General features: G+C 34.6%; 2 protein-coding genes across 2 annotated transcripts in view; both read left to right on the top strand.

Moving 5' to 3' along the window:
- LRRIQ1 (leucine rich repeats and IQ motif containing 1) overlaps positions 1–3,666 on the top strand; it is a 259,941-nt gene extending 256,275 nt beyond the window's left edge. The window contains exon 28 of the mRNA XM_066257791.1: positions 3,590–3,666. The gene's annotated coding sequence lies outside the window, so the exon portion shown is untranslated. The remainder of the gene's footprint in view (positions 1–3,589) is intronic.
- ALX1 (ALX homeobox 1) lies at positions 560–23,318 on the top strand. The gene is made up of 4 exons (XM_066257805.1): positions 560–807; positions 3,590–3,894; positions 6,792–6,920; positions 22,623–23,318. The coding sequence occupies exons 1-4, from the start codon at positions 582–584 to the stop codon at positions 22,941–22,943; spliced, it is 981 nt and encodes a 326-aa protein (XP_066113902.1). The 5' UTR covers positions 560–581; the 3' UTR covers positions 22,944–23,318.
- Positions 23,319–24,458: the final 1,140 nt, after the last annotated feature.

Genomic DNA, 24,458 nt, shown 5'->3' with positions numbered 1-24,458 from the left:
TTCTTAAGAAGCCTCTAAATCTTTCTGGTAGTAAGTGGCCAGCGTGGGGGTGGGGAGGGGGCCGGGGCGGGCGGCCCGCAGGGGGCAGAGAGCGGGGAGTGGAGGGTTAACTGCTCTGCGTTCTCACCAAGGTCTTCCAAAATGCCAGTCCACTGTCGCTGCGACAATGTTTCTGGATGTCGAGGCCTCGTCCCTCCTGGCATTTGTCTGAACTGGAGCTGTCTGTCTAACCTAGGCCCGGACGCGCCCTGCCCGGGGAAGCGGGGGAAGTGGGAGAAGCTGGGGGTGGGGTGGGGGCGGAGGGGGGCCCTGGGTGGAGTTAGCTGCCTGCCTATTTTCATATTCATTAGAACTGGGAGGATGCCCGAGGAGCCCAGCTGAGTTTCAAGATATAAAAGCAACATCGGGTGCCCCCTTTCCAGCCGGGACGTATTAAAGGGCTGGGAGCCGGGCAGCTCCCGGCGCCGCCGCGCTCGCTTCCCTTTCCCTCCTCTCGGCCCTCCCTCCTCCCGCCCATCCCTCCCTCCCCCAGCGCTCTCCAGCCTCCGCGCCCCGCGAGCTCCGCGACAGCTACTGGGATTATGGAGTTTCTGAGCGAGAAGTTTGCCCTCAAGAGCCCGCCGAGTAAAAACAGTGACTTTTACATGGGCGCAGGAGGCGCGTTGGAGCACGTTATGGAGACGCTGGACAATGAGTCCTTTTACAGCAAAGCCTCGGCGGGCAAATGCGTGCAGGCCTTCGGGCCGCTGCCCCGCGCGGAGCATCACGTGCGCCTGGAGAGGACCTCGCCCTGTCAGGACAGCGGCGGTGAGTCCCCGGCCCCGGCCCCGGCCCCCGGCGCGGCGGCGGCTCTGCGGACCCCAAGTGCGCGGACCCGTCGGGCAGGCGGCCCGAGAGGAAGGGAGGAAGGCGCCGGCGGGCGGAGGAAGGCGAGGGGCAGCGCCCGCTTTAGGAAGCGGTGTTGGGCTCCCGGCGACCTTAGAGGGAAGAGGGAGGACTCGGCACCCGCGTGCCTCCGCGCCCTTCTCCTTGGCTGTCCAGTCCCGTCCCCTACGGGTCCAAGAGTCCCTTCAGCCCGAATCCCGGCGTAAACTGATAGGGCGGTAAATAAAGCGTAATTGAGTCAAGACAGCGCGCTTCCTCTGCGAGCCCGCGGCGCTGCCCTGGCAGCGGGAGCCGAAACCGATCACAGCTCGTTAGAGGACGTCGCTGTCGTCACGGATAAGAAAGCTCTGAATTTCTGTACATGAAACACTTTTTTAATTTTAAAATTTAAAATTTTTTCCAAGACTTAGCGATATGTTTCTTTGTGCAGTTGGAGGGTTGCTAGACTAGCTTGTGTGAATTTGTGATTTCTACTTTTTTTGGATTTCCAATACAACACATAAATTTTGAATACGAGTCCCTTTAAATAGCTTCGGGCAAAGAATCCCCAGTATAATCACTCACTCGGGAATTCTGCATTGTCTATTTTTCTGACTCCACATTAAAAGTCACCTCAGATGACTTTCGGAATGCTTCTGGGTGAAATCTTCAACTTTGAATGGCCAAGTATCTCAAAGTCAAAATGTTATCAAAACAAACCATCTTTTCTATCTTGTAACCCAATACAAACCTATTTTTTTTTCAGATCGCGACAGCTAAAGCAAGTTTACAGTTCCAAGAGGACTTTTCCTTATCATTGTATATATTCCACAGTTAAGCTGTAAGGAGAGGGTTGCTTTAAAATAACAAACGAATTAAGTGTGAAATATTTACAACAAGCCTTCTGCCCTCTATTTTAATGGAGGTTGAAAATCTGGCAAGGCACTGGCTCATAGTAGCTCATTTTCTATATAGTTTGTACACAGTAAGCTTTAAAAATCTCTCATATTTTATTCAACGTTACAAGGTACTTTTGACTTGAAAAGTTACACCAAAAATAAAGGCGAAAACGATAGAGAAAAATCATTTAAATCGTTTCAGTCATTTATTTAGAAAGAACGAATTAATTTTTATTTTTAATACACTAGATGTTTGGCTTTCTGGATGTATTTTCAGACTGCAGTATCTTCAGATTTTTGGAATTCTTAGATACATAGGTAAAGTTATTTGAATGGACAGGATTTAAGAAAGATGATTCTATTATGACTTGTGTTGACTGCTGGATGGAATTCAATCATAATATTTTAAATTGTCAGGTATTAAAAATAAGAAAAAAAATTGGTGATTTTTGATACTTTATTAACTTTTAAATGAACACCGCACTACCAGAATAATTTTAATATGAAAGAAGTATAATGAACGTAGGCATCAGTCCGCTAAATTTTGGAAAATTCCTGTCTCCTGAGATGCCCTTAGTTTCACGACCGCTTCCCCTCCCCCTATTCCTAATCACCGCAGTTCCCCATTTAACTATGCCCACGGAGACAAAACCGTATTGTTAATCAGTCATGGCCCTTCTTTATGGTTAGTTTTACATCACATCTTCTGTGGCACAAAAGCTATTTGGCATTTCAGTTATATAGATGTTTAAGTTCAATATATCTCTATACTAATTAAAGCAGTTGTAAAAATACATTCTGAGATCATTTAAATACAGACAAAAACGAAAAAAGTATGACAGTTCCCTGGAAATTATTGTTCTGTCTGGGTTGACTTTGTTTTTTAAAAAATAAAATGCTTTTTATTTTATTATATGCATTGATTGCATGTGGGGGGCACCACATGATATATTTTTGTTTTATAGCATATCCCAAGTGTGCCATCAGATCTGGAGGAAATCACTGAGATTAAAACATCCTTAAACACAATGCCAGATGATATTCTTTGTAATTTTTAATAGGTGTTTTAATTTCCGTGTTTTACTAGAAAGAAAAAGAAATCTTTCTTGCTTTAAACGTATTTCTGGAGTTAAAAATAAAACTGGCATATAAAGAAAAAAATGTCAATGAGTTTTCAAGCGGAAGAAGTCTACTCAAGTCTTCTTTGCTATGGAAACACTTTCAGAAATTGATATGAAATTCATTTTTTTATTTAGATCACTTTTTGAAAAAAATTTAAATGTGGACATGAATATATAGTTGAAATAATCAAAATATTGTAGAAACAATACTATATCAGAAATCTATAGGTTTTGTATGGAGGAGGAAGATAACTTTTGGGAAGAGTTGGGTTTTGATTTACAGATATTTAAAATGGAAATATCTCTCAGGCCATGTAAATAGCTTAATTTTGTTTGCTGTGGATAAATATATAACTTACATTGTTTGGTTCAGTTTTCAGAAATTATGCTCATTTAGGTTTTTTAATCTAGAGCATCTTTTAATTTGATTGCCTTAATTTGATTATAAGTTATGTGCATCAACATTGCATTAGCCTTCTAGAACTGTGAATTTGGGGGAATTATAGAGTTCCATGTACACATTTTTGAATGGCTTTAAACCTGCCCACAGTGGATCAATAATTGTACATAAAGCAATGATTGCATTAATACTTGCCCAGTGAATCATTAGCAACTGCTTTCCTGCAGTTCGAAAGTACTGCAACTTAATTCTTTCATCAAAACACTTCGCAATGCTGAAACCTGTTGTTTTCCCCTTGGGTACAGTGAACTATGGAATCACTAAAGTAGAAGGACAGCCACTTCACACCGAACTAAATAGAGCTATGGACAGCTGTAACAGTCTCCGGATGTCTCCCGTGAAAGGGATGCCAGAGAAGGGAGAACTGGATGAACTTGGGGATAAATGTGACAGCAATGTATCCAGCAGTAAGAAGCGGAGACACCGAACCACCTTCACCAGCTTGCAGCTGGAGGAGCTGGAGAAGGTCTTTCAGAAAACCCATTACCCAGATGTATATGTCAGAGAACAGCTTGCTCTGAGGACAGAGCTCACTGAGGCCAGGGTCCAGGTAGGAGCCACAGGAAGATCTTTGGTGGCTGAGGGTGTGTGGGTGGGAAGCTAGTGTTAGAATAATTTAATAGCTGCATTTTGTCAAAAAGGAACTATTTGAAGATGTGGAACGATGCATGTAGTTCTACTAAAATTTCTTTTTACTTGCAAAGAATTCAGCCACTCATATGAAACAGAAGAATTCCTGAGATAATCTATGGACATAAAAACCACTGATTATTTAGAAAGAACAGAATGTCTTTACATATCTCTGATTTCAAAAATTAATTCTAAAGGGCAAAACCCCAAATCATAGTTACTTACTAACGCATATGTTTTATTTTGTTTCCCTATTTTATGCAGTATGGAGGTTTTTTTTAAAGGTTATATACTAGGTATTGGTAAGTTATTTGTATAATGGCCCATAAATCTACAATGTTACTGAAGTTAAGGTAGTAGAACAAAATGAAACAATTTTACAAATTCCTAATTGTTATATATACTAAATATATTTTTACTATGTACAATTAAAGAGCATATAACACATTTGCAATTTTCTAACCTTAGTAATTGCCAGTGGTGTCATTCTATTTTAATATTTTAAAGTTTGACAACTTATATGGATTTTGCAGAGATGACAGGAATAATGATCTTAAAATAATTTAAAAATATATACTCAATTATATTTATAACTTTTATTCAAATTATCAAATTGAAGGGTTTAATCTAATAAATTTTCAATCTCTTGGAAAACTTATGCTGGAAAAAATTCTACCTTTTAGGTATATTTTATTTTTATTAGAGTTGATATTCTTACACTACATTTTATTAGATTGTAAATAACAGTAACTCAGGAGAATGGACTTTTCCTTTGGCATGTTTTTATTGCTCTAAATAGGAAATTATTGAATTTTGCAGTTCCCATAAACCTCTAGAATAGAAAAATTAATGAGTGCAAAACTTTGTTCTTAGTGGAGTAATAGTACTTCTGAAGAGCAAGCCATCCTAAGGTCTTTACATCATTAAACACAACATCTGGTGGTGCAGAAATAACAAAGCTGCAGGTTTTTTCTTTAGTTATGGAAGTAAATGGTTACTTTGTCTTAGTCCAGGAAGTTAAATATATAGAAAGTTGATGCTAACAAAAAATTTTTAGAATTGTCAAGTGTTAACCACACCTATTTTTTGTCTTGTGTTCATATACTAATTAAATTAGTTATACTTGTAACTATAGAAAAATATGTTTGTGTACAGAGTGATCAGCTGTGCACAATACATGTTTTCCCCTCGACATTTCATCAAGTCCCGATTAATTTTTGTCTAAGATCATGCTCAGAGAGGCAACCTGAACCTAATTTACTCAGGTTGTTCTCTTTCCTGCTTTTCACGTCATAGTGGTCATTGGCATCCATTTTAAGATGATTGTTAAGCTCTTTTTCTTGGTGAAAAAGAAAAAACTCCCTTAATATGATCTTGATGCCTATCTGTGGAGACAGCAAAGATATATGTTTGGTTTGGTTTGGTTGTTCATGTTGTTTTGAGCCTGGGCATAATGGATAATACACATTGCCAGCAGTGTTCTAAGAAACCATACTGAACAGGTAGTTCTCTTTGCCTGGTTTTAATTGCTGAAAACTCTTCGAAATGCCATCCCAATTTGTAGTATGTGCTTACATATTAAACTGAGTATTACAATGTTTTCATAAGGGTGTTTTTAATTGAACTTGAAAAGGTAAAATTTCTGAGTATTTTTAATGAAAGGTTTTTTACTATTTATATTTGATTTCCAGCTTCTTTCCTAAATATTTTATATTCTGAACCTAGTTCTGTAAAGATTGAAGAGGTTCCTGGAAGCTGCTTATGCAATGTCTACTCAAAAATATCAATTTGTACCTGTTGAAGTTAATTATCTATATCTCTCTTTAGTATAAAATATTATAATGAAGATTCTGGAGAGCTAGAAGTATGAATTAGTGAATAATTAACCCTCTGTGGAAGACATTTGTTCTGATAAATATTAGTATGTAATTAGAGGAATTAGAATGAAAGTGTAGTGACCCTTGGAGGCCCCACTAACAAGGCTTTCTTCACACTTGGTTATATCTGCTCTATTTCTTTTAGCAGTTATATTACCTGTAAGTCTTAAATTGGAGAAATTGTTCTGAAGATTGCTGAGCATTTTCTAAAAGGGATGATAAATGTTGTAAGTGGTATAATTTATGTAATAAGCACATTTATATATTTGAAAACAACAATAATTTAACTTCAGATTATTTCATTTTACTTTTTGTCTTTATCATGATCAGCATTATATGTAATCTTAATATTTTGTTTTCAACTAATCATGCTATCTGACGATGCCATATGATTTAGATATAATCTTTATGTTTAAAGTTTTCTAAGAGTATCTAAGTATAGGGTGCAACTAAGAATATTCACTTTGTGACGTACTTTAAAGATCATAGTTTTAACAGATTCAGATATTCATTTAGTTACAGATTTGCTGGATTAATGTTATGTGCATAACCCCAAACTGAAAATTCATGAATATCTTTCAGACTTGCAACAGTCTATGAGAGGAAGACTATCTATAATATTTTTGGAAATATACTAAGTCTTCAAGATCATATAATCTAATTCCTTTTCATTTTTCATGAATAAAACAAAAAGTTCAGACATATTAAATAAGTATTTTGAAAATATCTTGTCACTTTATATGAATATACATTGTCTCCTGGACATACCACTTACATCGAGATAAAATAGAAAGTAGAATTTATGGATCCTTTTCTGGTAAAGAAATTGCTTTTATTGGTAATTTTATTGACCTGATGTATCTTTCTGATTTACCTTTCCACATCACAGTTGTATTATCAAGTATTCTTTAACTAAAATTCTACTTCTTTAAAAAATTAGGTTTGGTTTCAAAATCGAAGGGCCAAGTGGAGGAAAAGAGAACGTTATGGCCAAATACAACAAGCTAAAAGCCACTTTGCTGCCACCTATGATATATCAGTTTTGCCAAGGACTGACAGCTATCCACAGGTATGGTAAACTGCATGGAGTACTGATCAAGAAAAATAGATATGGTGTGTATATTCTCAAGAGGGCTAGTATAGACTTTTTATGTAATATAGTAGTTAGGAATGAAAAATTTAAACTCCAAAGGATTTTTCTTTTTATGTTTGCTAGATTTTAATTTTACTAAAATATTTATTTTGTTATTATTTTATTTCAGAGTCATTCATTTAAAATTATTTTAGAGTCTTTTTCTTGTTATACACTGAAACAACGAAAGTAGCATCATTCAATAGTATATGTCTGTTAATTTACTCTTCATTTTAATTGTTCAGAATTATTTCTCTTGTTAACTTTTTAAAATAATTAAATATTGTTTGGTACGTTATCTCTGTGGCTAATGTTTTATGAATCATTCATACATAACCTGGTGTCAAAAGTGGTATATGAAACCTTCAGTCCACTTAAAAATAATTTCTTATGTTGTCTTTTCAGCTTTGAGGTTGCTCATTGTTTGAAGGAAACATTTAGCCTATTGTTTCTTAAATGTATATAGAATTAGTACTGGGTATAATTTAAATTTTTTATTGTGTTAAAAAAACACTTCCCTTTATAATAGGAGCTCTCATTTCAAAGAGTAGAAGTTATTTTATATTCTTTCTAATTTTTCCTTTTAATTTAGAGAGGTTTTTTTTTCATACTTTGTAATGCATGTAAATAAAATGTATTTTTGTCTTTCTAAATGAATAATACTGAATTCTTCAGAAATGCATTTGGTAAATGATTAGGGACACATATTATAAGGAACAAGCCATAGGCATTGTAAGAGACCACTTGTATGACAAATATTAGCATATATGACAATCCAGTGACCAAATCATCACAGCTCCAACCTTAAGGTAGTCATTTCTTTCAACTATAAATTTATACCCTGTTAGTCTGAATTCAATCCTTTATTTTTGTACTATCCTTGTGTTCTGATGCCTTTTTTTTTTACTTTAAAAAACTTATCTTGAGACCTCATGCTTCCAGATAAATTCACCAAACTTATTCATGTAATATTACATGTAAACAAGAACCTTAGCAATCACCCTGTTCTAGTTCCTCATTTTAGAAGTTAGGAAACCAAGCCCAGGTGAGTTAAGGAATTGCTCTGTAATCACACAATTGGTGCTTTACAGGACAGTCCACAAAGGGCTGCTATGGCTCAGCCTTGCCACTACAGTGCCTGGCACCAATTAACTTCTTTATAATGGCTTAATATAACTTAATATACTGAGTAGTTGTCTTTTTTCTAGGATTATCTTGCCATTGTGTTACTATGTTGCATAGCTTTAGTTATGATCAATTAGCAGGATGAGGCAACTTCTCAGCTCAAGAAGAAAAAGAAATGGTACAAATTATACACTTGACAGTCTTTTCACTTCAGCAAAGAACTAATTTAAAATTTCTCCTCACAAATCATGGGAATTTTGCACTAATTCTCCCTGTGGTTTCTCCGTAATTTATGTACATTGGTTATACCACCTTATAATTTAAGTATGGAAGCACAGAAGTCATACGTTGGTTATTTTGACAGTGCAACTGGTCAACAATAAAAAAAAATCAATTTTATAAAATCTATAATGCTTTTCTATACTGGTAAATCATTTAATGATTGGTTGTCAAAAGTTCTGAAGTCAAATGTGTTGTACATCCCACTGTCAGTATTGAAAAAAGCCAGGGGCAATTTTGTTTAAACTTAAAAGTATGTGGTTTATTATTTTAGTTTGTTTGAAAAAATAATTATGACAAGATTATGTCTCCAAGCTTCAGCCTAAAGGGAACTTGTTTTATTATTATGTGGCTTGAAAATAGAAATGCATGATGGGAAAAATAAAAACCAAAATAGACTCCAACAGCTCAGTGCAATATTACTTTGAATTTGGCCACTTTACTAATTATAGGAAAAAAGTCATTAGTTACAAAAACAGTTGGAAACTAAATAATGTTGTAGGTAGGATAGATAGAAAAGAAGTTACCGATAGCAGGAAAGCATTAGCATACCCAGAGATACATGAAAAGCAGAGATGGTTTAGAAAATGATCCCTTCAAGTCTGCTCAGCATGGTAAATAATCTTAGAGGTATCTCTATAACATGTAATATGTTTACTTATGAATAATAGTTAATATTTTATAAAATGTTCTAAATACTTTATTTTCACTGGTCTTGATTTCACTATAATAACAGCAGCCAATATAGTAAAAATAATAACAACCAGTTGAGGGTTTATCTTAAGCCAGGCTCTCTTCTTATAGCCATTAACTCGTTGAATTTAAGCTCAGGATTTCTGAGTTCAGGAGTCCAGGGTACGTTCTGTAACATTGTCTCTGTATGTATCATCAAACAATGAGATAGATAAATATGGACTGTAAAACATCAAATGACTTTGGAAAGCAAAAACACTTTTATCTATAATTTTATAAAATAATAATAGACTAAGAAATATAGACACTTTTAGACTGTTTTCATGTTTTTTTTCTTTGGCTTACTTATCCTTGTTAGCAAGCAAATAATAAGGAAATGAGTGGTGTGATGTCAGTAGAAAAACCCTTTAAGCAGTACTGAAAAACAGTATATTTTTAAAAGCTTTTTATTTTAGCTCACAATATCAGTTGCCATTTAACAACACTATGATATAGGTAAATTAAACTACTTGATATTCTCCAATACAAGATATTTTTAAAAGCTGTCTCAATGCTTGTGCTATATCTGCTCCCCTCTATTTTGAATTTCCTTCCCCTCACCTAACCCCTTTTTTCCTCCATGAAACCTCTTCTCAATCCTTTAACCAGCACACCACTTTCTCCACTGTCACTGTGGTGGGCTGTGTACAATGTCTGCACCCTGTTTAAACTATTTAAAAAGTTGACTCCATTCTTATCTTTGTATCACCGCAACATTAAGTAAATTAGACTGGAGTGGACAAAAGTAGGCTTACAGTTGTAATACAAATTAATAATATAATAATTAATAAATTATAATACAAAACTCTTGCATATTTATAAATGTAAACCTACTTTAGCCAACTTCTGTTTATACACTGAATAGATGTAAAAAAAAAAGGTACTGATTCACTTTCATATTAAATCAGGAGTACAATATAAACCTAAAATTAATCAATTTTCTCTGTGGTCCTAGGCAATTAGCTTTTCCTTTTTGATTCTCCATTTTCTCCTCTGCTAAAAGGAATAAACTAGAAATATTTTGCAGAACACTTCCAGTTCAATTATATATTTTCCCAAATTTATTTGTATTTTATCCAACATATATAGTATGTTTGGTACTATTTTATGTGTGTGGGTTACACGAATGATCCAGACAAAATCTCCTGTTTTATGGACAGACTAAGAAGTAGGGTGATTATTTGTACCAATTTTGCAAACACTTTTTGAGGTAATCTTAGACCCAGCAAACCAAAAGACCTTTTTCCTTGAGTTGAAAAAGCAGGTCAGCATCTCTCAACCTTAGATTCTAATTTATTTCTAATTTAACAAAACCCAAGCCTTTTAAAAATAATTATTTTGGTGAATACAATATTTTGTTAAGTTATAAATATTTCTGAAAGATTATAACCAGGCTCTATTCTTACAAGGAACCCTAATTTTATGACTTTCAATTTGGTTTGGATTACATATGCATTAACTTGATCATTTACTAATTCGGTAACTTCTTATAAGTGTCTCTACTTCCTTAATCTTCAGGTTCTTTATATGGAGAATGGAGGTACTGTTAATGCTAATGTTGGTTGTGGTGGTGGTGGTGTAGATGATAATGAGCATTATTATCATAAAGCTTTTTATTTAATTCCAAACAGCCCACTGAGCTAAATCCTGAGACTTGAGGAGGGCCAAGTATTAATGTATGACTGATCCTCACAGTCAGGAAGTAGGCGGTTCAAATCCTGACTGTGCCACTTAATAGGTTTTAGACCTTTTGCAAATGAATTAATTTCTAGGAATGCTTCTCCTCATTCATAAAACTGGGATAAAAGTTCATATGATGTTAGTGAGGATTAAACAAAATAATGCATACAGATTACTTAGATGTTGCTGAGTACATGATGGTGCTCAATAAACAGCAACCATTCTATAATAGCATTAGTCATTATTATTTTTTTTCTACAACACAGAGGTATCTTAAATGGTTTGAATGTTCTTTTATTTTGTAGATTTAAACGAATTCAATCTGAGAGTAAATTTACTATTTAGGGAAAGACCAAACTCAGTTATTCTTTTTTCTTCAAATTAATGTAATTAAGTATGGAAACTTTAGGAAAGGTTGAGTATATTCTTTACCCACCAAAATTATTTTCTCATGAAAAAAATATTTTCATCAAAAATTTCAAAAAAGGGGTTGAAGTTTATCCCATCAAAACTTTTAATGAGGTTTTACGTAGGACATAGTGAGAACCACAACTAAATCTGTGTTTACCAAATTATAGATGGGCCTGCACAGCTTTCTTGCTTGATGTTTAATTGATGACTTTATAAATATATGTCATTTGGAGTTGGGTTCAAATTATAGACAATTTGTAATCATTATGGTAGTTTAAAACACCAATTAAGGTTATATAACATTTCTAGTATAACAGATTCTAATTCAAACATTGTAAATAATGCGATCTTAAAAGGAAATAATAAAGCAATGAGATGGCAATGTGAATATATTTATTGTTCACTCTATCCCTCTTATCTCTGGTTTCTGTACTAATCTTTAAAAAATATTTTTCAATTAATTGATTTTAAAGAGAGGTCGAGAAAGGAAGGGGGAGAGAGGAAAGAGAGAGAGGGGGGAAACACTGATTTGTTGTTCCACTTATTTATGCATTCATTAATTGATTCTTGTATGTGTCCTATTGATTGAACCCACAACCGTGGTGTATTGGGACTACACTGTAACCAACTGAGCTACCCAGCCAGGGCTGTACTAATTGTAGAATTTACATTCACTTAAATAAGAAATAAGAAACTTGTCTTCTTGAATAACTGGTGTAGCAATTTGGCATCTGGAGCAGGTTTTACTTTTGGAGAAAATCTCACAATCTTATCACTGTTATTTCTATTTTTTCCCAAATATTTAAAGTAAACATATAACCCAAAAATCTTTGAAAAAGATATAGCTATGCCTGATGTATTATGTAATGAATATTCTCATATCTGTGAAACAACCAATGTGGTGGTCATGTAATTATACAGTGAAACTCCTCTTAGGACGAATGGAGGGACAAAAATGTTAACATCATTAAGTCCACAAATCATATTGGTATTATACAATTTCTCCTCTATCGAAAGCAAAAATATTTAAAATCCTACAAGGAATATGATATGGTAGTCTATTATTACTCAAGTAAATATGGTTTCTATAAATGTACAGTTGTACAGTTGTTGATTTAATGTATAAAATATATGCAAGTTTTACATAAATTTGTAAATAACACTTTGTATATGCATGTATATCTATTAAAAGTAAGTTATGTGTGGCATGAAGAAGATTTTGTCAATACCAATTAGCTGAAAGTGCAACTAGACACAAATGGTGAGTGATTTTTATTCTGTTGAAAATATATACACATTAAAGAGATAAAGAGTAACCTCCCAGAGAAGGGAATGTTTTAGATTATGAAGATAGACTTATTTTTCAAAAATTGCAATATTCCAATTTACTGTGATTTAATCACTTTACACATTATTATAACTTAGTTAATATATATACATATACATATATACATATATATGTGTGTCAGTGTGTATATATATGTAAATATATATATACATATATATATTTGCTTTTACTATGTGATCATGGTTAAAACATTGACTTTAAGAATTGGTCATAAGTATTTTTTATATATTTTTTAATTTTTAAATTTTTTTCAATTACACTTTAGATTCAATATTATTTTGTATTTGTTTCAGGTGTACAGTATGCAGTATTAGTATTTTATAGTCTAAGAAGACAGTGTAAATCTAAAAACTGAGTATATTACCTAAAACAAATAATAAGAAAAAATGTAAAAATAAATAATTGAAGAATTCCAATGTTTCTTATACATATGAAAACTACCTTACAGGGTAATAGAGAAGAATCAGGGGGAATTAAGCCATGAAGCCTGGGAAGTCTATGAGAAGAGACCTGTGGGTTAAAACTTGTAGTTCATTACATTATTGTTAGTGAAAAACAATAAGGTTAATGAACCTTATGAAAAACTTTAATCCAGAACTTTTTCTGTGCCATATTTATTAAGCCTCATAATTCTATAGGTTTTCTTTTTCATTCTAAATTATGGAGCATTAAAATAGAAAAATTTACACAAACACAGTTGAATTAAATATCACACAAAAAAAATTCCAACTTTGTGGTTAACACAAATACAAGATGACTATAATTTGAAGTTTTACTCAAGATTTTAAGAATAAATTCAAAGTTTATGTTTGACACCAAATGGACATTTCTAAGATTAAAAATATTCTGTGCAAATAAAAATATTTACATATTTGATGTATAATTCGTAATATGTTTTCACAGGGAAAACTTATTTTGTATTTTAATCTTTGTTTCTTATTATTGTGAACTTAGTTTTAATAGGGGAAATGCATTATTAAAAGTGAATCAAGCACTGAAAAGTTGGCAATAGCTCTCATGCTTGTAAAAATACATGAAAGCAATGTGAAAAATAATTTAAAATATTGTATATTATATAATAATTGTTATATAATAAATAAAATAGCAAATACTAAGTGCTATGATTTTATGCCCTTCTTAAGTGAGTTGATCTAAAAAGTTTTATTTTAAGGAATATAGGGCACGATTTCCTATAAAAGTTTTTAATGATAGTTACTATACAATTTACAAACACATTCAACACTAAAGGAAAAGAAAAATGTTCTTAATGTTTATTATATCTTTAACTTGGTATTTCTAATATTATTTGAATAATACAAAATTTAAGCACGTTTATATGATGTCATTTTGAAACTTTCCAGATTTTAACAATTCTTATGAAACTTAGTGTCTTTATTTTTGTACTAGGAAGAGATATATGCTTTCATTTTCTGGAAAGCATTTTGCTCCTCAGACAGTGACTTTTTAATGAAAGAGGCATTCTTCCTTGCTTCAAATCTCTGTATATATTTATAAGATAAAGTTTTATTTTAAAAATAAAAGTAGCAATCAATATTTAATATGTGATCCTTTTCTAATGAATTAATTTAGAAACACTTTAGCTTAATAATACTATATCTGAAAAGATATACTTTTAGATGTTTGCAATTAAATGATTTTGAAAAATTTTTATATATTATCTTTAATTTTCTTTGGTCAAATAACACTTGATTAGTAGGCACTGATGGAAATACACCCTCATTTCTGTTTCAGGTAGCACCTAAACACACTCAATTGATCTTTTTACTGTGAATTATTCCAGGTGGATTTTTTTTTCCCCCAGACAGACAAAGCCTCAGTGTGTGTTATTCATTGGGAGCAAATTCCCTACTTAGAAAAACACAGTTCTTTCTCCCTGCCAGCAACCTGCTGATGTAGTTACTAGAAAAGTTAATGGGACCCTACAGTTAGTCAACAGCTAAAAATATCTGCAAGTTACTAAGCATATGATTCTTATTAATATTTTACCACCCTACATTTTAAAGGAAGGGGTAGACTAGTAAAGAGTATAATGGTCTCTTAAAAAATTGAACTGCTTTTGTAAAAAGTGTTTACATTTTTTAAAAGACCATATAAAAAATCTGGTAAATTATATAGTGATAATGTGGTAATAAATCTATATAGTAAGTGTTGATTAACATGCATAGTAGGCAATAAATGTAAACATTTTGTCAAAGATGGAAAATCAAAGTCAACTTTTGGATTTCAATGCAAATAAGCTATTGCTATAGATTAATCACAAACACCTCTTTGTGAAACCCTGATTTCTGTCTTTTTAGATCAACCTTTAACAAGGAAGCATGTGAATATGTAATGCGAGGGTAGTGTGTGTGTAGTAGCATGACATGTGTATCTGGTGTGTGCGTGTACATAAACAAAATTATTTTAATAGATAAATATTATTAGTTGGTTTTAGAGATGCTTTAGAACTAAGGAGTGGTTGTTATACACGTATTTTCATTTAATTTAATTTAATCTGGATTAAAATAGGTTAGTGTCTTCTATAAAGCACTAACATTAGTATATAGAATATATAATGCTATCATGAAACTTTTATTTTTTATACTTCATGCTAATTTTAACTAACTCAAAGACTAACAAACTTATGTTTCTTTTAAAAGGTTTTTGAAAGTGTGAAAAGCTACTCACTTCAGTAAAATCAGTAAATATATCTGAAGTATATTGCTCACAAAAATTAGAGAATATTTCAAAATGAATATGTAGCAATAAAAGAGGAAACACTTGATTTTTTTTGTTAAACAAGAACATCAGAAAAGCAAACAAGTCAAAGAAAGTTGTTTAATTATGCAAGTGATATGCAAAACCATTTTTTTTTCTCATTGGTGAAAATGCACGATACAAAAGGCTGAAAGTACTGGAGTATCTGCACATTCCCTGATCCACTAACATGCTAAAATTTTCTTTGTAGTTTTGGTTATACAAAGACTATATCTATATCAAGTTTCTAGGTGAAGCTGATATCCATGTCTATGATTTACCTTAGTACTACAATTCATGACAAATACATAGCCACAGGAAGAACTCTTAGTGTGTATGTATTTTATATCATGCACGTATGTATCGTATATTAACCCTCTCCTTTCTACTATAGCTTTTAATTTCTTAGAAGGAGAAGGAAAGCTAAATACATTTGATTTCAGCTTGGAAAGAATCAGACAAAAAAAAAATGACTTTCTTCCCAAATTCAAAGTCATGGGATAATTAAGTGTTAACTTTTTATTTGATTAGGAAAACATTAAGGGGCAAATAAATGTTCAAAGTGGCGTTTAGAAGTCAACGGCACTTCCATTAATGCTAATGGGAGGCAGTTGGCTACGTTCCTTGGACAGTGCTTTGAACATACCACCCCTAGAACTTTTAAAACTGTTGTGAAGCACATTAAGACATGGAATGTTTTTAGATTTGCCACTCCTTTTAAACACAAAGAAGAAAAAGTGTAAAGGCAGGCCGTCTTTTTTTTTTTCAGTACACATGAAAGAAAGATATTTAATAACATTGTTTCTGGTGGTAAAGCCCTTGACTATTATACAGTTAGAGGTCAATAGAAACACCCCAAAATTTATTTGGTGCTGGGCATTGCCATTGTAGGTGTCTGTGAAATAGTCCAAAATAGTAGCAATCCTATATAAAAAATATGCATTCTCTTATTCCAAAATTTAACAATATATAATATTTCTTATAATGAGTCAGAGAGTGAGATTTTTGTATGGCTTCTCTGTTGACAAGTATATATGCAAAATTTTAGACAATATGATTTGAAGACCTAGTACACAGTTTTAGAAGGATCACTTATGTAAGAATACAATTGGGCCCTGGTCGGCTTGCGCAGTGGATAGAGCATCAGCTGGGGGTTTGGACATCCTGGATTCAATTTCCATTTAAGGAACACAGTAGAAGCAACCATCTGCTTTTCTCTCCCCCTTTCTCCCCCTCCCTCTTTCCCTTCCCACCCTCTCCTCCTCTCTCTCCCCATTCTCTTCCTCTTCCCCTCCTACAACCAGTGGCTTGATTGGTTTGAGCAATTGGTTGGAGTGTGGCACTGTGTGCTGGAGATAGGTAGATTGGTTCCAGTGTTGGCCCAGGTGTTGAGGATAGCTTGACTGATTGAGAATCAGCCTCAGATGGGGTTGTTGGGTGGATCCAAGCAGGACGCATGTGGGAGTCTGTTTCACTATCTTTCCTCCTCTCATTAAAAAAAAAGAAGAAGGATATAATTGGGATTCTGCATGGAAGGACTGTAGAATTAGCATACCTTGAGAACAGATTTAGTAAACCACAAGTTCAAACAACTTTGTTAAGTCAAATGTTGCCTTTAAATATTAACAAAGGTAGATAATCTGGAGCAATGATGATACCTGCCAGGTTTCCCCCACGGTGTGCAGATGACATCTAGAATATGATATTGTGTTGTCAGTGCCGGATGTTGATAAGGGTGAAAGTTGTTGAAAGCCTCCAGCATATCTGAGGAATGTGACTGGAATGAGCAGTCTGGAAACCATGCATATGAGGAATGCTTAAAGAAGAGAGATTTGCAATCATGTAATAATTGGCTACAATATTTGAAGATTTTCAGATGTGAGACAGTGCTTATTCTGTATCCATTTTAAGGAACAGAAATAGATGCAATAGTGAGAGGATGATAACAGCTCACTTTTTTACACAGCTCTCCAAAAGGGAATGGACTGTTTTTAAGCAAGTGAGCTTCTTGTAAGCGGAAATGAATGTAATTGAAAATGTAGGAGGGGCTTTTGCATGTGCAAACAAGCTGGGCTTTAAAAGTGCTTTCTAATCCTTGATGATTTCAGAATTGCCTATGTGTGTTGTTATCGTGGCCATTATTTTTAATATAGATCCCCTGAGCCATACTCTATGCTTAATGAACCAGACTCTCCAAGAAGATGGATCTGTGATGGAGAATAATTTTTTTAAGACTATTCATTTTAGGAGAGAGATGGAGAGAAGTGTGTGTGTGTGTGTGGGGGGGGAGAGCAGGAAGTATCAACTCCCATATGTGCCTTGACCAGGCAAGCCCAGGGCTTCCTCAGCATTCCAGGTCGACGCTTTATCCATTGCGCCACCACAGGCCAGGCAGAATAAGTATTTAATAGAGAAAAAAATCATCCAGAAAAATATAGTCAGCAAGTTCTAGATATGTAATTTTCATGATTTTTGTGAAGGTAATAAATATGCTCTGTGATTCTACAGTTCAATTATGAAACAAAATTTAGATACATTGGCATACATTGTCCATAAAATTTTGATTACCTCCTAAATAGGATTAATTCAAATTTAAAATTCTTAAGAGATTTTTTAATCACTTAAATTTGTACTGAGGGCTTATGTTATGTGTTGTGTTAGGCCTAAGGATAAAGAAACAGTTTGAGCAATCATTAAAGATTTTGGTTTCAGAGGGTAGAGCCTCAGAATCCCCAAAATTTAGGATTATGAATAAGTAAATACAGGGAGTCCTTGACTTATGACACAGTTCCATTCCTTCAATAGTGACAGAACCCGAACTTTAGTGTAATTCGAAGCACACCCTACTCTAAGTCACTTACCTATCCTAACAGTTATAAAATCATAATCTAGAACATAAAAACACAAGTAAGCCACAGAAAAAGGAAAAGGACATAGAAATACTATATAACAGGGGTCCCTAAACTACAGCCGGTGGGCCACATGCAGCCCCCTGAGGCCATTTATCCGGGCCCCCGCTGCACTTCCGGAAGGGGCACCTTTTTCATTGGTGGTCAGTGACAGGACCACAGGATGTATCCGCATTCTGTGATCCTGGAGTACTGTATGTGGCGGCGCTGTGCGGTGTCTCTCACGTACAGTACTACTTCCGGTGACACAGGATGCATGTGTCATGGCTCCGGAAGCACGTCATATCACTTGTTACAGCTAGCAGTGACAAACGTGGAACTGGACATTGACCATCCCCTTGGCCAAAAGCAGGCCCATAGTTCCCATTGAAATACTGGTCAGTTTGTTGATTTAAATTTACTTGGTCTTTATTTTAAATATTGTATTTGTTCCTGTTTTGTTTTTTTATTTTAAAATAAAATATGTGCAGTGTGCATAGGGATTTGTTCATAGTTTTTTTTATAGTCTGGCCCTCCAATTGTCTGAGGGACAGTGAACTGGCCCTCTGTGTAAAAAGTTTGGGGACCCCTGGTATACACTGTAGTGCGTATTCTTCCACCGTGTGTAACCAAACTAGTTCACCCATGTAGTCTGTAAGTACAAAGTTAATGGCGTAAGCCAAAACACGTCTACATTTTTCTAAGTTTTTGTGGGAGTAAGTATTGTAAACTCGAAACGTCACATATTGAGACTGTTGTAACACAAGGATCCCCCGTAAACAATTTTAACTTGTAAGAAAAAATTTTATATCATTATAGCATTTCTTAGGATTTTCTGGGTTCAGATGCAATCTTGGGTGAGTTTCTTGTTTTTTGTTCTATAGTTTTTCCTTCTAAAAAATGAGCATATTAAAAGCTCACATCTTTTATTCTATTAAAGTGATTAGAAGTCTTCATAAAATATTTAATATAATGCCTGACACATGGTAATTAATTGATATTCATAAGCTGTCATGAGCCTCATTTTGATTGTCATCTGAATGTTTAAACGTCTGGAGGAAATAAATAATTTAGAAGAAGAGAAGCCTCAATTCACTAAGAATATTATCTTTTGTGATTTACATATAACTTTCAATACAAAGAAAACAAAAAACAACAACTAGATCTCTAAAGTTGAAGGAAGATATGCCAGAATTTTGAAAATGAAAGCAACACATGGGGGATGTGAGGGGGAAAAATGGAAACAGAACATATCAATTAAAATGTGACGATATTGCTACCAGTGTGAATGCATGGGTATCTTTCCAAGTCTAACGAAAGCGTTGTTGTGGTAGCTGGCTTTACCAACCTGTTCTGTTCAGAAAACATTTCTGTATGTTAGAAATTCTTTCACCAAAAGTAATACTTTTAACTTGCCTAATCAGGTCCAGATAAGAAGTTTTGATCAAAATTAAAACATTTTCCCATTTCTTGAAAACTAGAGAATTCCTTTTCAACTTATAAGTAGCTTAACACTAATTCTTTTAGGGAGAAAATACTTCTTAATTTATATGCATAAATTACCTTCCTTATTTTCTTCTTATTTTTTTTAACTGTTTGCCTTTCTATGCATTTAGTATTTGAGTAGATGATTTTAATAATAAATTCTAAACACTGTGTATAAATTGAGGAATCCTTTTAACAAACATATACTATAAATAATCTTTTTCCACCACTACTTTGCCTTTCATTTATTTTTTTCAAAAATAAGCAAGCAAGTTCACTTTCATTTCCTGAAAGCCCTTTTGTCAGACATGTGACTGGGGTGTTTTCAATGTAGCACAATGTTTGATTGAATGTCAGAGGAAAACCACCAGATCAAGTTAGAAGAGCTAGTCTGACAGAGTAATGACATCAACAGCCCCTCCTGTTGGCTTGCGAACCATAGCTCAGCAATCACTGGCAGTCATCATTATATATTTTGGCTAAGATGGAATACATGTAGTAGAATGACTTAAAATTAAAACATCATAGACCATGACGATTTAAGGATTAATAAAATATGCATACCATTATATATATATTTTTTATGGATATATCTCACAGATTTAACATACTGAAAGCAGCTTACAAAATATTCGTGTAAAGACCTATTATTAAAATAATGCTAAAATAAACAACTTACCAATCACTGAAGCTCTACCTAAGAAATGAATTCTATGTTCAGATTGTCTCTTACATTTTGAAAGAGTGGGTAAGTGGTTCTTTCTTGAGTGACAGAGTAACAACACTACCAGTGTGATTTAGAAGAGTCACTAACACACTTTTTGCTTTTGATTGGAAATAAGTAGTTCTAAAGAGTATAATTTATGCTTGGGTGTTGTAAGGCACACCAAAAGCCATATGTAGTAGACTGGAATCTGTGTAAAAATAAATATAAGAAAACGTGATTTGTGTAAGTGTTGAAAAGAATTGATAATTCTATTCTAATTATCATGATTTTAGTAACAAGTCAGATGACAAAAAATGAATATTGCTGCTGTGTTCTACTTCAGATCTATTGTAATAACCTTACAGGAGGCATACAATTTTTAAATTTCACCTCCTAATGTTGCATGTCTCGCTGTCTTGTACCATGCAATATATTCCTTTTCTTTTTCCTCAGCTCTTACTGTTAGTTATACTTTTCTCTGTGCTTCTCAGTAATGCATGTAATCATTGTGTTTCTATTCTTGTTTAAATATAGGGTCTAAGGTACTTTCTATTTAAAATTCATATACAATATTATACAAATTCTTTTTAGGGTTTTTCTTTTTTTTTTTTACATGCTAGTAACTTTAGACAAATTTGTGTTTGTTAGTAACATTGCACTAACTGGTTTTGTGTAAAAATTTAATGATACAAAATGTGAGGTTTTGGGGCACCAATGATAGGCCAGTTTTCGATCTCATATTTGATGTTTGTTATGTAGTCCTTACATTACACTCATATATTTTTGCTGATACTTGAATATTTGTCTCAGGTGCTTCCATTATTAGGTAATGGTCTTGTATTAGAATTCTAAATTTATTTTACATATTATACTTCTATTATAACATCACATATCGCCCTGGCCGGTTGGCTCAGCGGTAGAGCGTCGGCCTAGCGTGCGGAGGACCGGGGATCGATTCCCCGCCAGGGCACATAGGAGAAACGCCCATTTGCTTCTCCACCCCTCCGCCGCGCTTTCCTCTCTGTCTCTCTCTTCCCCTCCCGCAGCCAAGGCTCCATTGGAGCAAAGATGGCCCGGGCGCTGGGCATGGCTCTGTGGCCTCTGCCTCAGGCGCTAGAGTGGCTCTGGTCGCAATATGGCGACGCCCAGGATGGGCAGAGCATCGCCCCCTGGTGGGCAGAGCATCGCCCCTGGTGGGCGTGCCGGGTGGATCCCGGTCCGGCGCATGCGGGAGTCTGTCTGACTGTCTCTCCCTGTTTCCAGCTTCAGAAAAATGAAAAAAATAAAAATAAAAAATAACATCACATATCACATATAAATCATAGAATAAAATATCTTTATATTCTCTGACAGCTGTCAGAGTGGATAGGGAAAGGAGTGAAAAAAGTGAAGGAATTAAACAAAAAAACCCCCTTACAGACACAGGTAACAGTGTGAGGATTGCAAAATGAAAAGGGGGTGGGGAAGGCGGAGGAGGATGGGGGGATGGGTGGTGATGGAGGCAGACTTGACTTGGGGGATGAATGCACAATGCAGTATGCAGATGATGTATTCTAGAATTGTGCACTTAAAACCTGTATAACTTAATTAACCAATGTTACCCCAATAAATTCAATAAAAATTTTTTAAAATGTACATATTTCTCATATTTACAGAGCTATATATTCAAGATGATAGGAAATAAAAACAATGAAAGGGTTAACAGTTTCCTAAATGAGTTTGATCAAATGTATCTATGGAGCAAACAGCCTAATGTCAGCACATCATTTCCAACAAAAACGGCCACACTAAGTCTGACTATGGAACTTTAAAAAAACGAAATTGTGTCATTTGTTTAGAAATATGAAAACTATATTTAAACTTAAAACCATCTTTCAAACCACTTTTTTAAGCACATGAATTGGTCATGAATCATGACTAAACCTTCCAGATTTCATTTTTAAAATTATGACTATAAAAAGAATACCCAAGAGATTGACATGTTTTGAGAGTATTTTATGTGATTAAGTATGCGGGTTTTGGTGATCTGTTACAGTAAAGCAAACGAAGAACCTTTTAAATAATTATTTTTCAGTAACTACTTTTACATACTCAGTACGTAATTACAGACCACCCGAGGAAAGCAAACAATGAATAGTTAACAAAATTTAGTAAATACAGGGAGACAAAAACAAGTGAACAAAAGTGAGAATGCATAAATGTAATATTTGTTGTTTTGTATATTCCAGATTCAGAACAATTTGTGGGCAGGAAATGCAAGTGGTGGTTCTGTGGTCACTTCATGTATGGTAGCACGTGACACTTCCTCCTGTATGACACCTTATTCTCACTCGCCTCGGACAGATTCAAGTTACACAGGGTTTTCAAACCACCAGAACCAGTTCAGCCATGTGCCTCTCAACAATTTTTTCACTGACTCTCTTCTGACGGGGGCTTCCAATGGACATGCGTTTGAAACGAAGCCAGAGTTTGAAAGGAGATCTTCCAGTATCGCAGTCCTTCGAATGAAAGCCAAGGAGCACACTGCCAATATTTCGTGGGCCATGTAACATACAGTACTCTTTTTTTTCTTTAAATGGAAAAGTAAAGCATTCTTATTTCTCATATTTAAAGGATACCACAATAAGCTGCTGTGTGTGGAATTGCTAACGGTCAAGGTATACAGTAAGGCCAGCTTAAATGAATAGTTGTTATTATTTAACATTAAAATCTAAGAATGAACCTCTGAAGACTAAATAGGTTTACCATCCACCAGTCTCCACAAACTCTGTTTTAGTAGTAATTTTTTTCTATTGTATGAGTCGATGAAATATGATCATGCAACTTCTTAAAAGAATAAATGTATTAAACAAATTCCTCTGTTATAGATTGATTTATGTTACTCCTGTATAACAAGAAATCCCTTGTAAAATAATACCCGATAAAGGAAGAAATGCACTGGGGAAAATGTCAAGATACCAAAGCTGTCAGGTAAATATTGAAGCAGGCTGTTTCGGGGAGTTAAAGGCCATTTCTCCCTCTCTGGCTCCAAGACACAATGGACATATTCCCTGTTGCTGAGAATTTATCTTCAGATCTCAAAAACCTTTTTTTTTTTTTTTATCCCTAGTTGTTTTAGTGAGCTTCCATTCCATGCAACAAGAGCTCTTCTAAAATGACCAGCATTTGCATGAAATATTTGGGCATAGTTTCCTGAAACCATGTGGCTAAAGGTGATAACTGAAATATTCCGGTGTGATTTAAAATATAGTCATGAGAACAGTTTTTTATAAATGCCATCTTTTTAGTGAAAAAGCCAGCGTGGACTTAGTGGCTTAGTTATCACCCACAAGAAAAAGAAAAAAGAAAAAAAGAAAAGAGCCTGACCAGGCAGGGACACAGTGGATCGAGTGTAGGCCTGGGATGCAGAGGACCCAGGTTCAAAACCTGAGATGGCTGGCTTGAGCCTGGGCTCATCTGGCTTGAACATGGACTCACCAGCTTGAGCACAGGGTTGCTGGCTTGAGCGTGGGATTATAGATTATGGTCGCTGACTTGAAGCCTAAGGTCATAGACCATGGCCACTGACTTGAAGTCCAAGGTTGCTGGTTTTAGCAAGGGGTCACTGGCTCAGCTGTAGTCCCCTGGTCAAGGCACACATGAGAAAGCAATCAATGAAAAAAGTAAGGTGCTGCAGCGAAGAATTGATGTTTCTCATCTCCCTTCCTGTCTGTCTGTCCCTCTCTCTCACAAAAAAAAAAAAAAAAAAAAAAAAAAAGGGAGTTACAAAGCCTGCTCTTGCTTTTAAATTACGATTGTGTCGATTCAACTGTGCTCACAAACATCTAATAAATGCACTAAAAGGAATCTATTTTGTAAAAGGAGCAGTGAATCTGATTACTTCATATATAAGTGCACTTGTGTGTGTGAGTGCATATTTGTTTTTTGACATATAATCTGTAAGCATTTATCGCTACTGTGGTTTTGCATAGGGAATTAAAATGTCAGAAGGCTCTCTAAAATTTCTGGTGGAAAAGAAGAAAAATACATTGCATCTGGAAAATTGCTAACCCCGTTGATTTACT

Source organism: Saccopteryx bilineata, chromosome 2, assembly GCF_036850765.1.
Source record: "Saccopteryx bilineata isolate mSacBil1 chromosome 2, mSacBil1_pri_phased_curated, whole genome shotgun sequence".
Classification (NCBI taxonomy): Eukaryota; Metazoa; Chordata; class Mammalia; order Chiroptera; family Emballonuridae; genus Saccopteryx; species Saccopteryx bilineata.
Note: the sequence above shows the minus strand (reverse complement) of the source record. Positions and strands in the feature narration are given on the sequence as shown.